Source organism: Etheostoma spectabile, chromosome 15, assembly GCF_008692095.1.
Source record: "Etheostoma spectabile isolate EspeVRDwgs_2016 chromosome 15, UIUC_Espe_1.0, whole genome shotgun sequence".
Taxonomy (NCBI): domain Eukaryota; kingdom Metazoa; phylum Chordata; class Actinopteri; order Perciformes; family Percidae; genus Etheostoma; species Etheostoma spectabile.
Window position 1 is genome coordinate 2,990,984 of NC_045747.1, and position 14,510 is coordinate 3,005,493.

The 14,510-nt window shown below is 43.0% G+C and overlaps 2 protein-coding genes across 3 annotated transcripts in view; one reads left to right on the forward strand and one right to left on the reverse strand.

Moving 5' to 3' along the window:
• Nucleotides 1-621: 621 nt before the first annotated feature.
• si:dkey-110g7.8 (GTPase IMAP family member 8) lies at nt 622-7,401 on the reverse strand. Its single transcript, XM_032537576.1, has 6 exons — nt 6,744-7,401; nt 5,405-5,960; nt 4,453-4,550; nt 4,200-4,331; nt 3,323-3,913; nt 622-2,819 (listed from the first exon to the last, which is right to left on the reverse strand). Exons 1-6 carry the CDS (start codon nt 6,772-6,774, stop codon nt 2,746-2,748), a joined length of 1,482 nt encoding a protein of 493 aa, XP_032393467.1. The 5' UTR covers nt 6,775-7,401; the 3' UTR covers nt 622-2,745.
• Nucleotides 7,402-8,140: 739 nt separating this feature from the next.
• adsl (adenylosuccinate lyase) overlaps nt 8,141-14,510 on the forward strand; it is a 10,256-nt gene continuing 3,886 nt past the window's right edge. For both annotated transcript variants that reach the window (XR_004335319.1, XM_032537577.1), the window contains exons 1-8: nt 8,141-8,433; nt 10,874-11,077; nt 11,310-11,354; nt 11,585-11,664; nt 13,347-13,518; nt 13,641-13,687; nt 13,911-14,001; nt 14,164-14,233. Coding sequence is in view for 1 of the 2 variants with exons in the window: in XM_032537577.1 (XP_032393468.1) it covers nt 8,290-8,433; nt 10,874-11,077; nt 11,310-11,354; nt 11,585-11,664; nt 13,347-13,518; nt 13,641-13,687; nt 13,911-14,001; nt 14,164-14,233 (853 nt within the window). In the remaining variant the exon portion in view is untranslated. The remainder of the gene's footprint in view (nt 8,434-10,873; nt 11,078-11,309; nt 11,355-11,584; nt 11,665-13,346; nt 13,519-13,640; nt 13,688-13,910; nt 14,002-14,163; nt 14,234-14,510) is intronic.

Sequence of the window (14,510 nt, forward strand, 5' to 3'; positions counted from 1 at the left end):
AATTTGCTTGCTACAGGGCCACCTAGTGACAATACTGCACAATTACTATTTCCACCACACCACAGAGCATGTAGTATACAGGGAATCATTTAGTATTGCAGTCCATTGGTCGGAGCAATGCACATGACGAATAATAAAAAAGGTTAAAGGTCCTATATGCTCATATTCAGGTTCAAACTTTGATTTTGGGTTTCAATTTGAACATGTTTACAGGCTTTAATGTTCAAATCATTATTTTTCTCATTTTGTTTGTCTGAATATACCTGTATTCACCTTTTGTCTGACACGCCGTCCCAAAAAGGTCTGCTCTTATTGGTCAGCGTTTCTTGGCATTCCACATCTGCGCTCTCGGAGTGTACGCACCATGTCATTGCTGCCGGGGAATGACAGTAACAGCACTTTCTACTTATATAGTTAAGTTGTGACATCACAAACATATATATATATGTTTATATATATATATATATATATCTTTTTTCATCTATCTATATAATTGTTTATATATCCTGTTAGATATCATATATTATATTTTCTATATATAGCTATATAGCTATCTCTATAAAAAGAACATGTAAATCTCACTTTTTACAATATGGGAATAAGATGAAAGTACAATACACAACAATATATCCATATCTTTTATTATTGTCTGAGGATGAGCAAAGTAGGCTACTGATGATACAATCACCATTTGGGAAAGACCACACAGGAAGTTACATCACTTTGGTCACACTAAAGTGGCAGAACTTATACAGTGCAAAATGCTTCGCTAAAAGCGCACAATGTTTGACACTGCAAATATACACGGCTTATACAACATATTCACAGGTGAAGTGGGACTCTAAGACTCCAAATGAATGTTTGAAACATCTTCATATCAAATTGTAAAGTCATGCTTGTCACACAAAGTGCTGCGGTATCCTACATCACTATATGAAGCACAGCGTCAGTGAGGCAGATGGGAAGCAGTGTCGGGGCTCCTTCTATAGGCTACATCATTGGTAGAAAATAACATTTTACAGCACGGCAGTGGTATCGGTCACATATTACTGTATATATGCCTTTATTTTTACCCTTCAGAGTGGGAACTTTTTTCTTTTATTTTCAGTCAAAAAAAATTCAAGGGATGTAATGTCACAGCAGAAATTCACATGGACTTGCTCAAGCAAGAGTCAGACGAATAAGAAGTGAGGTTGCCTTCAACTCTATAGGCACTCGTTTATCTGCATGCGTTGTCTTAACATGCCTCTGGGAGCAGAATATATATATATAATTTAATTATTTCAAAACATCGCTATTGATGTCAGGAACAGATGTCTCACTGATGTAGAAAAAGGTAGTAAAAGCCCTACAGTATGTGAGCTCAAATGGTTCATGAGGTTATGTTGTTTCTGTAGCATGCGAAAGCTTGATGTAGCCTATTAGGATACTGCCCTGCCGCAGGGCTCTACAGTACTCCCACCCTCCCGCTTTGATGCTGAGGCACGTAGCTGAGTCTACCTTGTCGATAAATGCACTGGATGCATGACCACAGACAGCGAAGCGGAGCCGGCCCAAGCTGCTCCGCTGGGATCTGAGACTGCACACAGCTTCAATACAGCCTTTCCTGTAACTGTTCTGAGCAGCTCGCAACATTGAATGCTACGGCAGAGGTGGGCTCAGAATGGCTACATTTACTTCTGGAAATGGATTCAATGTAGTTTTTTTTCAGCACAAGAGAACCAAAGGAACCAATTACAACCAAAGTGCAAACACTGACTCTCTCTTACTTCCAGCAAACCAAAGCAAATGCTGAGAGAAAAAAAGAAAAACTCCACTCTGTATTAATATGTGACTTACGTCTGCGGTTTAGCAATCAGCAATAATCAGCGTTTCTGTAAATGTACCAGATTTTGCCCTGGAGGAAGCAATTCAACCCCGACTCCCTGAGCAGAAACTAATCAAATGTTAATGATTAGAATTTTATTACCACTCATGTCTGAATATGTACTTTTTATGTTACTGGAGTGCACAAACAACTCAAGACTCTGTCTAGTTTGTTTGTTTTTTACATTGGAGTGCACACATTCCAGTACACATTATTATCTTTTGTCCCACTGTCGATTTGGTATTCATTTGGTTAGCTTTTACTCAGACCACTCCTTTTAACCCTTTTTGAATCAAACTAATTTAAAGTGAATGACAAGAATGGCACTTGATGTAGAAGGGGATGGCTGCATTGTAAAATATCATCCAAATTCACGATACAAGTCAGTCTATACAGTATATAGAAATGACTCTAAGTCCTCTTGGTAACCAAGTGTGACAACTACTGCAGACGGGAGTCCTAGCGCCAAATCTGTCTTCTTTTAGTTTTGATTTTACGCTTTCAACTTGTATCAGGGTGGTCTGAACACATAGTTACAATGACGAGTAATTATTTACTCCGCAGTGTTAAAACAGGGTCTCTATAGCAGCAGTGTGTGTACATGCTCACGGACAGGATTCAATCCCTGATCCCTTGAAGCAAAAGCAGACTATTTCTCCTCCACTCGGGGTTTGAGGAGAGTTTGCACTTTCAGTCCAGGTTGACCCTTTTGCTCAGCAATCAGTTTGGCCTTTCTAACAAAGAGCTACTCATGGCGAGACTCCCCTGTTCCAAGCCATTTGTTTTCCCTAAAACTCTTTGGAGGTTGGCGTTTGGGCCTGTTGAAGACTCAGAACAAGGATGAAAAGCCGGACCACTTTCCTTTTAGTGCGATGGTGTCACTGTAGCTGGCATCCTCGACAGTCGTCCTCCGGCTCGGTGTTGTCAGAAGAGTAAGAGCTCTCCTCGCTCACTGTCAAACGCAACACAGGAATATTAGACAGAAGTATATTATGACATATTAGTGTTAAGACACAAACCTCAGACTTTAACACCCTAAACTAGGGCTGGGCAATATATTGATTTTATATCTATTTCGTGACATGAGACCAGATATCGTCTTAGATTTTAGATATCGTAATATCGTAAAATGACATAAGTGTTGTCTTTTCCATGTTTTAAAATCTGCATTACAGTAAAGTGATTTCTTACCAGACTGTTGTAATTGTTCTATTATTTGCCTTTCCCACTTAGCCATTATTATTATCCACATCACTGATGATTATTTATCAATAATCTCATTGTGTAAATATTTTTGCAAAAGCAGCAATAGCGATAGCAATAGCAATAGCGTTGCGGTATCGATGTCGAGGTAATCGGTCAAAAACACAGTGATATTTGATTTTCTCCATATCGCCCACCCCTACCCTGAACACTTGTAAATAATATTCATGGAAATAAACTTGTGTGACTTACACCACTCTGTCTGTATGGGGAGGAAGGCCTTGTCACCGTTCTCTCTGATCATCTCCTCCATCTTATCCAGTAGGACTGACACACTCCTGTCCTTGCCAGGTATCTTACTGTCCAGGACGTGGTAATAGTTCCCACAGTATTCGAGTAGTCTTTGCAGCTCCCTCCCACCCCGAAGAATGTGCTCCTCGATGGGCGTGCGGCCCAGCCAATCACCACAGCTGAACAGCACCATGGTGTGGAGGCACGCACTGTCACCAAACAGAGTCTCTATGTGAGCCAGGAGTGTCCGCCTCTTCCTGGCGGTGAGGGACGAGACCACGGGGAGGACCAGTAGCAGGGTGTGGGGTCCAGGTCGCAAGAGGGCGGCTCCGCGCTGGGACTCCTGGCGGATGCGCTTCGGGGTCCGCCGAACCGAGAACCAATCCCAGCCAGGGGTGTCGACGATTGTGATCCGACGGCCGGATACAAGCGCCTGCCTCCTGAGGCACAGCTCCGTCTCCTGGCCCGATTCAAAGTAGCGACGGCCTAGGATGGAGTTCCCCACCGAGCTCTTTCCGACACCTTTCCAGCCTAACAAGAGCAGTCTCAACTCTGTCGAGACGGACACAAGGAAAGAATGAGAAATGAAGTACGATATATTTATATATATATATATATATATATATAATATTGATTCACCACAATGAGTAAGCTGTTTCCTAGAACACCAATTCAGGACTGACTCACCACACAGTGTGACTCACACACAAAAACACACACAAACACATACACAAACACACACACACACACACACACACACACACACACACACACACACACACACACACACACACTCACATACACACTCACACACACGCACGCACACGCTCACACACACCTCTGGGAGGTCCTCCGATCATCTGGTCCCTCTGTCTAGCGTGCTCCTCCATCCTCATCCTCTCCTCCTCCAGAGCTCTCCTGGCCTGCTCCTCCTCCAGTAAAATCAACTCATTCACCTCAAAGTACCAGCCTGCATGACAGCAATAAATGATGTATTGTTTTCTATCAGGTCTAGGAAACACATTGTGTATTCATTCATAATGCAATAATATGACTTTATATGAATATTAGGCAATATACAAAAAACAAACCTTGGTTGTCAGTGATCATTTCCTCCACCTTTTCCATCAGCTCGGGTACCTGTGTGTTATCTTCTGTGTCTTTCCTAGTGTTATCAAAGGCGTGGTACCTGCAGGTGAAAAACAAATAATTTTTTTAAGGGGCACTCCGCCAATTTTACACATAAAGGTTACTTTACTCATCAGGAGGAGTCATACTCAGCTTGTGAAAACAGTTGTATACTGTCTTTGGTCGCTATTAAAGGAGCTTTCTAAAATTTCAAACTATAACCCCATAGTGATGTCATCAGGGGTGATCACAGCTTGGGCTTGAGACTTAAAACCTGACACTATCAAGTGGGAAATGTAGGATTGAGAAAAGAGGGACTAGAAAGTTGGGATATCTCTGCTGAGTCACCTAACTTTACAAAATACAATACTAAATCGCTGGGGTACCCCTTTAATCAATGCAAACAAAAGATGATGGTTTAAAATATCAGATGTGTACGGATGCAGAAGTTAGCCTGTGAAAAGAGTACGCCACCTACATTACCCACAATGCAACTTGACCGCTAACAGTCCAGTTGGAGATTTGGGTGTGTTATGCTAGTAGCGGCTAATGTTGCTCCATACCCCCCCCAGCTTTAATTCATTTTAAAATTTGACAATGCAGACTCAAGCGACATGAGGCACTTCATCGGAGTTTGCAAGACTCCTTCTGGATCCGCAAAAGACTTCATACAACTTTTTGCACTGATGCAGTAGTATTCCCCTGAGACATGTACAGAGGCTTTGATGCTATTGAACTGCTGCTACACACTATTTGATATAAAAAATTGGTGGAGTTCCCCTTTAAGCTGTCTATTTAACTGCTGCTTCAACCACAAGATTCAGTAATTATTTGTGATCATTTTCCCTGCACTAACAAAGACATGTGCCTTTGTTTACAGACGGCTAACTCAAAGAGCAAAGACAGACAATGTACCTGCTTCCACATCTCTCCACCAGCCACTGCAGGGACTCTCCGGTGTTCGCTATGTGCTCCTCAATGAAGACCTCTTTGGGCAGCTTGTCCACCCCCGTGAAGACCACCATGGAGTACCTCCAGGTCCCTCCACCCAGGGCCCCCAGCTGTTCCTCTGCGGCCCTCCTCTCTGTTTCGCTGAAGGGCTGGGTGACCGACACCACCAGCAGGATGGCGTGGGGTCCAGGAGGGCATAGAATGGCCCCCATGCATGGCCCCTCGCTGTCCAGGCTCTGCGGGGCCCGTGGCGGGTTGTCCGACTCGGCGCCAGCATCGTCGTTATTGTCAGCTTCGCCGTTGTCCTCCGGGTCACTCGGGATGGCCCATGGTGGGGTGTCCACCACAGTGACCCGTCGGCCGTAGATCTCCGTCTGGCCAACGTTGCTGTGAGTAGTCTCTGTCCCAGTGTCGAAGACCTCATCCCCCAGGATGCTGTTGGCGGTGGAGGTCTTACCAGACTGTGGTCCCCCCAGGATCAACAGTCTTCGCTCAGGGGGGTGTCGGCCCCTGGGGTCCCCTGTTGAAACACAGCAAGATTAAACTGGAGGTTTGTTGACAGCTGTTGTCCCCCAAAGGAAATGATCTTTATCCTTTATTAAAGCTTTAATCTCCGGTTCTGTCTCTAAAGTATGGTCAACAAAGTGTTTTTTTGTAGATCCTGCATTCTTTTCATATCCCTCTCCAACTCGTGCACTCTCCCTCATTTCTGTCCTCACTTGTCAGATTTCCTCTGAGAAGGGTACTTTTTATCTGATTTCCGTGTAACATTATACCTCTTCTCCTTAACTGCCTACACTTTCACTCTTGTCCTTATCCCATTTTCTCCCCCTAACCTCCCTCCCAGCATGCCTCCTCTTTGTTTTCCTCTGTCTATAGCCTTTGGGAAAACTGGGTCAGACAGAAGGAAGCTTGGACTCCCAGAGAGAATGGCATGTGTACAGAAAATGATTTAGTTAAAAGGTGAATGAATGAGAATAGTTTTCATTAACGGCATCACAGAAGAATGCGAATATTCAGAGGATGTCAAGAGGAACGACGCCTGGCCTGTGTGGATGAAAATAGAGGGAGGAGAGGGAAGTTCATAGATTTTACCCCTGTTACTCAACACTGCTGACACTTTCCATGTGAGCTGCTAAACACAGAAAGTTGACTCGAGCAACAGTTTCACAGTATTGTGGATGTTGGAGGTCCATATAAGGAAACGGCTCTGAGAGTTTAGCCTGGATGCTGCAAGTGAATGAATAGTGATGCAGGGGGAGCATGCGGCGAGGTGTGCGGCTAAGAAGAAAAATCCACTCACCAGTGTCAGAGGCAGAGGACACAGCAGCCATCTTGTGTGTAGAACCTCTGGCTTCCTCCTCCTCGGCCCCCCTCCTCCTTCTCCTTCTCGCCTCCACGGTGGCTTCCTCTTCTTGCCTCTTCAGAAAGCGATGGATCCTGAGGGGCTCGCGAAGGGCTGGCAGCTCAAATGCTTCTTGGCTCTCTCTTTCACTCTCACCCTCATTCTACTGCAGTGTTACTCACTCTACCCTCTGATTTCCTGTTTTTACCCCTGCTTTCCTTTCTCTCTTCATACCTCCTCTGCCATTCAACCTCTCCCCCGCTCAATCTATTTTTTTATTTTTTTTAATCTATTTTCCTCCACACACCCTCTACCCACTATGGTTCTTTTCTGTCTGTAGCTTCTCTCCCCTTCTCCCTGTGCTCTGTCTTTTTATTTATCTGTCCAAGCAGTGGGGAAAGAGTGTGCAATGCAGGAGACTGGAAGCCAAATCCACCCCTGCTGCAGCAGCTCCAGGAAGATGTCTCGTCATTTTCCTTAAGTAAAACAGAGGAAGCTGTTCCTCCCACTCGCTTGCATCACACAGCAGCAACAGCAGCGTGGCACTGTATGCAGACTGCAGTCAGGAGGACAGATAGAAAGATGGATAGACAGAGAGAGAGAGAGAGAGAGAGAGAGAGAGAGAGAGAAAGAGAGAGAGGGCGAGTGAGAGAGAGAGAGAGAGAGAGAGAGGGCGAGTGAGAGAGAGGGAGAAAGAGAGAGAGAGAGGGAGCACTCTGTTCTCTGTTTACAGCTGGATATATTCCCCAGATGCTGCATCACGCACAAACACGACTATTTATATGATGCCTGCAGACATATAAACATTGAGGCAGGGGAGGGGATGTATACTGCATGAATAAGCTACATTAAAATATTGATATCAGCCACAGCTTATATAATACATAAAATCTCCCATAAATAGCAGATGACTGTAAGACGTTATCTAACTGCATTGAATTCTAAGCACGGTCATTAAAATGTGAGTCATTTCTGAAGGATATTGAACTCCAAAATGATAAAAAATAAAAATAAAAATCATCCTGAATGTCTGAGCTCATCCTTGGCTCCTTAACAGGTTGATAATGTACGCTGTGTGGCGAGGTACATTCACTGACCCAAGCAAAATCACGTTTAAAAACAACCCTTAGTTGAAAAAAACAACAACATTGATACAATTCGTAACATTTGTTGACGTACTTTCACGGACTGTGTTTTTAACTATGTAGCGTCGCAGCTGTTTTAAAAAAAACAATTAAAGAGCAATTAGGCGATGACGCCACTTTCCCGTACATCGTCAAAAGTGTCGTACCCCTCTTTATATGTCTATGGTCAATGGGATATGTCACGTGGCCTACCTCCCGCCGTACGCCGACTTGTAGTGTCGTAAAAGCTCCCCTGGTCACATGGGATGCTACAAGCTGAAGTCGGCGCGGTTACTTGGGAAGCGAGTGTTGGTGTTGGTGTTGGTGAAGGTGCAGGGCAGACCTTTGAGTTTTAGCGGGCGCCACTCTTTCTTACAAACATGGAGGGAGCCGACGAGTTCATGAAGTACCGTTCCCCGCTGGTCTCGCGGTATGCCAGCAAGGAAATGGCGTACAACTTCAGTGACAGGAAGAAATTTACAACCTGGAGAAAGCTGTGGATCTACCTGGCTAAGGCTGAGAAGGTTTGACACGTAGCAGTAGGCTACTACAGCAACCCTGTGTTCTTGCTAGTGTTGTGTTTATGTACACACACATTTTCATGCTTTATAATAAGTCTTATGATCTTTTTCGACCTTCACAGAGCCCTTATCAAGTTCCTGCTCTAAATATAGTTTTCAGGAGGAGCCCCCCTCAGCTTTATGCATGGTTGTCAGGTCCCGAGCTCAACAGAGTTATGGCTTCTCCTTGTTCCATACAATAAGCAGAAAAAAAACACGTTTTGAAGTATTAAGAATAACAATAAACAATTTAGGTGAGGTGAGACTTGCCTTGCATAAAAATATGGAACCACAATTCAAGTATTTTCAATTGTAACAGTTTTAAATTACAGAAATCCCGTGAAGCTTAAATGGAAATATTGTTTAACTTATCTTATAATAAAAATGTACTTTTTCCTTTTTTATCAACACATTTTAACTTGTGAATACAATAGGAATAGCCGTTTATGTACAGCTTATATACAGTTGCAAACTCATATATTTGTATTTTAGGATTATGAATAACCTACCACTTGTTTGCATGGACTGTTCTAAAAAGATGGAGGCTGGTAAAAGTGCAAAGGATTGTAACTAAGTACTGTACTTAAGTGGCCATTTTAGTTGTTTGGTTGTTGTTGTCCATTATTCCATCCTCTTTCAGTCACTGTTTTCTGATTTGTACATGTCTAGAGACAGTGATTTAAAAATAAAACACTTTATCAGAATTAAGCTTCCAATGATTCTAGAGAGAATCAATTTTTTTTTCCCACCCCTAATGAAAAAAAATAAATTAATATAATGTTTACTTTGATTGAAATCCCAGGACTCATGTTATAATGGCTGCACCGCCAACCCTAGAAATATTCTACATGTGTTGTACATCATTTTACAAACATTGCCCCATATGTTTGTCGTATTTGGTTTCTTTGGAAACTTGAGCTCTAAACTAGAATTAGAGTACTACGGAGTCTGTGCTGATGGCTTCAGGGCTGAATAGAAAATGCCCTCTATAAACATCTTGACATTTAGCTCCGTAACCAAACAGCCATGTGATCCCCTAAGGTCCCCCAGCTCATGTTTAGCCCACTGGGGTCGTCAAGGTTTATCAAAAAGACAAATGATATGTTTAACCAATCAGAATTGTGCAGTTGCTGATGATTTCCAAATATCTATTTGGCTGACATAACTCTGTCGGTGTCACACATGCTGAAACAGTAAGTCTTCAAATCTTATAATTGCTCAGAGTGAATTCTGGATTTGTCATATTAAAGAGGGCAGGATGGGGGGGGGGGGGGGGGGGGGGGGGGGGGGGGTTTATCTGGTGACAGACCCTCTCTCACATGCATCACCTCCCATGACCACACACTAATCCGAACAGATCAGTCAGTCGTTTCTACTATTGCTGTACTCCTAGATGTTCTTCGGGGGGTTAGCTCTGCTACAGCTAGCCTGTGCAGAGTTTAGTGAGGCCTGTGCCTGCCACTGTGTGGCTTGTATGTGAAAATAGCATGCAGAGAATGTCCCAGTAACAGGAGACGTCCCCTGACAGGCTGCATGTTGGTAGCCTCCGCCTAGATCAGCCTAACTTTTTTTTTTTTTTTTTTTTTTTTTTAAATTTTTTTTTTTTTACTTGTCTGGTCAGGCAAGTGAAAAAAAATTCACATGTCCAAAGTCAGTTTTATTGGCCCCTATACAAATAGTTTTTTTCAAGTAGTTTTATTGAAAATATATAAAATAATACAATTTAAAAAAAACAAAAAAAAAACGTTCAAAACCGTAAAAAAACACACACACACATCCAAAGAAAGTTGAAAAAACGCTGAAAAGAAGTGTAAATGAAAAACAAAAAAAAAAAAAAAAAATAGTCCAAACATTGAAAGCGTCAACAGCTTAGACAAATGTCAAACAAAAAATTCAAAAGTGCCAAGCAGCAACTAAATTCTCTGTTGGCCAGCAGCACATTCATATCAAATCATTCAACAATCTTTTTCCCGACGAGGGCAAGAGACCGCTAACGTCATTTGGGATACCATGATGCCCCAACGGGCGTTTTACTTGCCCCGGGCCATTGGGCAACCCTTATTGCTGAACCCTGTGTGTCTAATGTTGGGTCACTCAGCTTTGAATTGGCCTGGCCACATGCCTGACCTTTGACCTGTGACTGTCCTGTGCTGTAACATAGAGGGAGAGAGAGGTACTTTCAGTGAGTGGGCTCAATATCTCAATGAACCCATTCTGTAGTTCCATCACAGGGCTGCTCGATCTAATCAGGATCTCACGAGGAGAGCTCACAGGGGGATAACTAATGTCATCATCTGGCTGTCTGTTCCCTGTTCAATCATCTTTAAAGTGATGAGATAATATTGTATTTAAAAAAATACTCACCATGTCTCTCTTTCCCTGTCGTCATCCACGTCCTCCTCAGGCTTTGGGTCTGCCCATCACCGACGCCCAGATCCTGGAGATGGAGAGCCACGAGGTGGACATTGACTTTGCCATGGCGGCCGAGGAGGAGCGGAAGCTCAGGCACGACGTCATGGCCCACGTCCACACCTTCGCACACTGCTGCCCCACTGCTGCTCCCATCATCCACCTCGGTGCCACCTCCTGCTACGTGGGAGACAATACTGTAATTATGATGGGACATCTTGATGAATAATCAATAATCAATTATAATATAATAATAATAATCTTTGAGAACATGCTCAAAATTCTCATATTTTCTCTCCAACCTGTCATGTAATGATATATATATATAAAAAAACATCCACAAGGAGTAATTCACATCTAGAAATGACAGAACTGCATCAGGGTTACAGATGTTTTGCATGTTCTTCAAGTGGTTTTGTTTTTCTTCTCAGGATCTGATTATGCTGCGTGACGGATTCAACCTTCTCTTGCCTAAGGTGAGGCTCAGCTGTTTGCCAGGAAACACGCACACCCATCCAGTTGTGCATCTATGAAATCGGTATATGATTTGTTTTTTTCTTTGCAAGCCTCCGCCGTTCAGTATGTGGAAATAATCATCGCAATCATTTCTTTGCAGTGGTTTGGCACACAACACATGAATGAGCTTAACATGCGCGACAATTATACGCATTGTGCAATAATTCAGCGCTGTTCTTCTGTTCCACAGCTGGCCAGAGTCATCGACAGGCTGGCAAACTTTGCAGAGAAACACGCTGACCTTCCCACGCTCGGCTTCACACACTACCAGTGAGTCTGAATACAGCTGCCCCTCTCTGAGGGTCGCCTCATCATGTTTTCAGACAATGTTTGTCTTCATCAGCCTGGGCCTCCTCCTTTACCTGATTTTTCTGATCAAGAACATTAGGGGTGTAGCCCCCAACTCCTCGGGGCGCCTTTCCATGGACACCCCCCCCTCACTCTGACATCTTTCCATTAGTGCATGTATAGATACTGAGCATGTGTGTGTTATTCAGGCCTGTTTGTAACATCAGAGGGAAAACATTGTAATTTCCCCTTGCGGGATTAATAAAATATTTATTCTTATTATTAATATTATTATTAACAATATCGATTCAATGGACCACGATCCAATAGGGGTGGGAATCACCAGAGGCCTCACAATACAAAGTCATCACGATACTTCTGTCACAATACAATGTTATTGCGATTTAAGAAGATATTGCAATATTCTGAGATATATTGCAATTCATTATCTATGCTCACTGGTCACTGTAGCTTTACCCACCCGCAACCTGCGCTCCAGCAGTTACATATGGTCAGACGAAAAGCCCACACCTCCTTTGGCCGCCACTCCTTCCAGTTCTCAGCTGCAAATGACTGGAATGCACTTAAAAAACCCTCAAAACCCTTATCTCACTAAGTGCCTTCAAAGTTCGCCTGTCTGAGCTCCTGTCCGATCACTGCGTGTGCTGTTAATGAGATAACTGTTGTTGTGATTTTGCGCTATATTACGGAAGAGGATTAGGGCCACTGGTGAAAAAATAATGTGAGTTCTGACTTTATTCTCAGAATTGTGACTTTATTGTCAGAATTATGAGATTAAAGTCAGAAGTCTGACAATAATCCTATTTGTACTATATATATATATATATATATATATATATATATATATATATATATATATATATAGAATTCTTACCTGTTACCTGTTCTCCATCATTCATGCTCTGTTTTCGCACGCTCTTATTGCACTACTGCAGTCCGTTATCTCCGTCATGTCCCATTGCAGATTTGCACAAATGCACATCATCACCTGCATTGCTATCACATTCTGTTCATGTTCTTTTGCCCTATTCATCCGCCCTGGTATGCTCAACTGTCATTTCACCCACGGTTGTCAAACAAAAGATGCCTTTCTCTGTTCATCATTTTTTTTATTGCTGCAAAATGGGATTGTCAAGCAGACAAAGAGACCAACACATGCATAATAATAGGTCGATACTTGGTATCCGTGTATCGATACAGTATTGCCATAGATAATATTGCGATACTATGCTGGATCAATTCCCCCCCCCCCGATCCAATGTCATCATCATACATATCATCTGTAAGATGCCCTTTTTTATTTTAGATTCCCACGTTATATTCTTTTTATTAAAAATATTTTTTTAAGTAAAATGTCTGGAAGTACTCCGTAATGACATTTTTTAATCATACTTAAGTTGCTTTTTTGTAGTTGCTATAAATGTAACCGTGTAAATGGGCACATGGTCTCGTATCGATCGCAGGCCGCAGAATTGAATCAAAATGGCATCGTGACAGACTTTAAGATATCAGCCTGTATCGTATCGCTGTCCAAAAAAGTCTCTATAATATCATGTTGTGATGAAACCTGTGACTCACACCCCTAAAGAGCATTGCAGTGTTTACATATTCCCCTTTTCCTCCTCATCGTGCTCGGCCTACAGGCCGGCCCAGTTGACCACGGTAGGAAAGCGTGCGTGTCTGTGGCTGCAGGACTTGGCCATGGACGCGCGGAACCTGCAGCGAGCCCGCGATGACCTGCGTTTCCGGGGGGTTAAGGGCACCACAGGCACCCAGGCCAGCTTCCTGCAGCTCTTTCAGGGGGACCATGATAAGGTATACCATCAATAATTTGACATGTAGACAATGATGAAGATTTAGAATTCAGAAGCATTTTATTATAGTGGATTATAAATGTAGCAATGCTCACGTTAAAATCGTTTTTTTTCTTTTATCAGGTAGAAGAACTCGACAGAATGGTGACAGAGATGGCTGGCTTCAAAAAGTAAGTTCTGTAGTAAAGTAAAAGAAGTACACTTCCCTCCTCCAACACTGAGTAGAATCCTATCTGTTCTCTCAGTATCATTGGATGAAATGTGATTATTAATAACAAGAGACAAGCAGGCATGGAGATGATGTGCAGTTATTGTGAAAACGGCCACAATAAGGGTGGTGTTATTTTAAACTAGTTGTGGAGACTTTGACGATGTTGTTCCCACGCTCCACAGAGCCTACCTGGTAACTGGACAGACATACAGCCGTAAGGTGGACGTAGACTGTGTGGCCAGCCTGGCCAGTTTGGGAGCCTCTGTTCACAAGGTAAGCTGCCGGAGATGGAGACACGTAGAGGAACGTTGCCATCTAGTGGGGCTGGACGGTCCTCTGCACGTGCCCTGATAAACCTGCTCCTTTTTTGCTGACTCTTAAAGTAGAATACGCAATTTTTAGACTTGTTTCTCATCGTTATTCTGTCTGCTGCAGATCTGTACTGACATCCGCCTGCTCGCCAACCTGAAGGAGATTGAGGAACCTTTTGAGAAAGAGCAGATTGGTACATTCACTCATTACTTGCCATATAGTCGTGTATTGCAGGTAGGGCTGGGTATCATTCAAAAATACCAATACCAATACCAATACCGTGACTTCGACCACAGTTCCTAAACGATTATTTTTTAAATGCACATTTCCATGCGGGATTTTAAAAATATACATATAAAACTGAGTTTGTTACACAGAGTTTGCTAATCACTTCCTAGACAAAGCAGCAAGACAAAGCTTAGATTTTGGCATATACAGTGGGCTATTTGTCACCCTCGATGGTGTTTTTG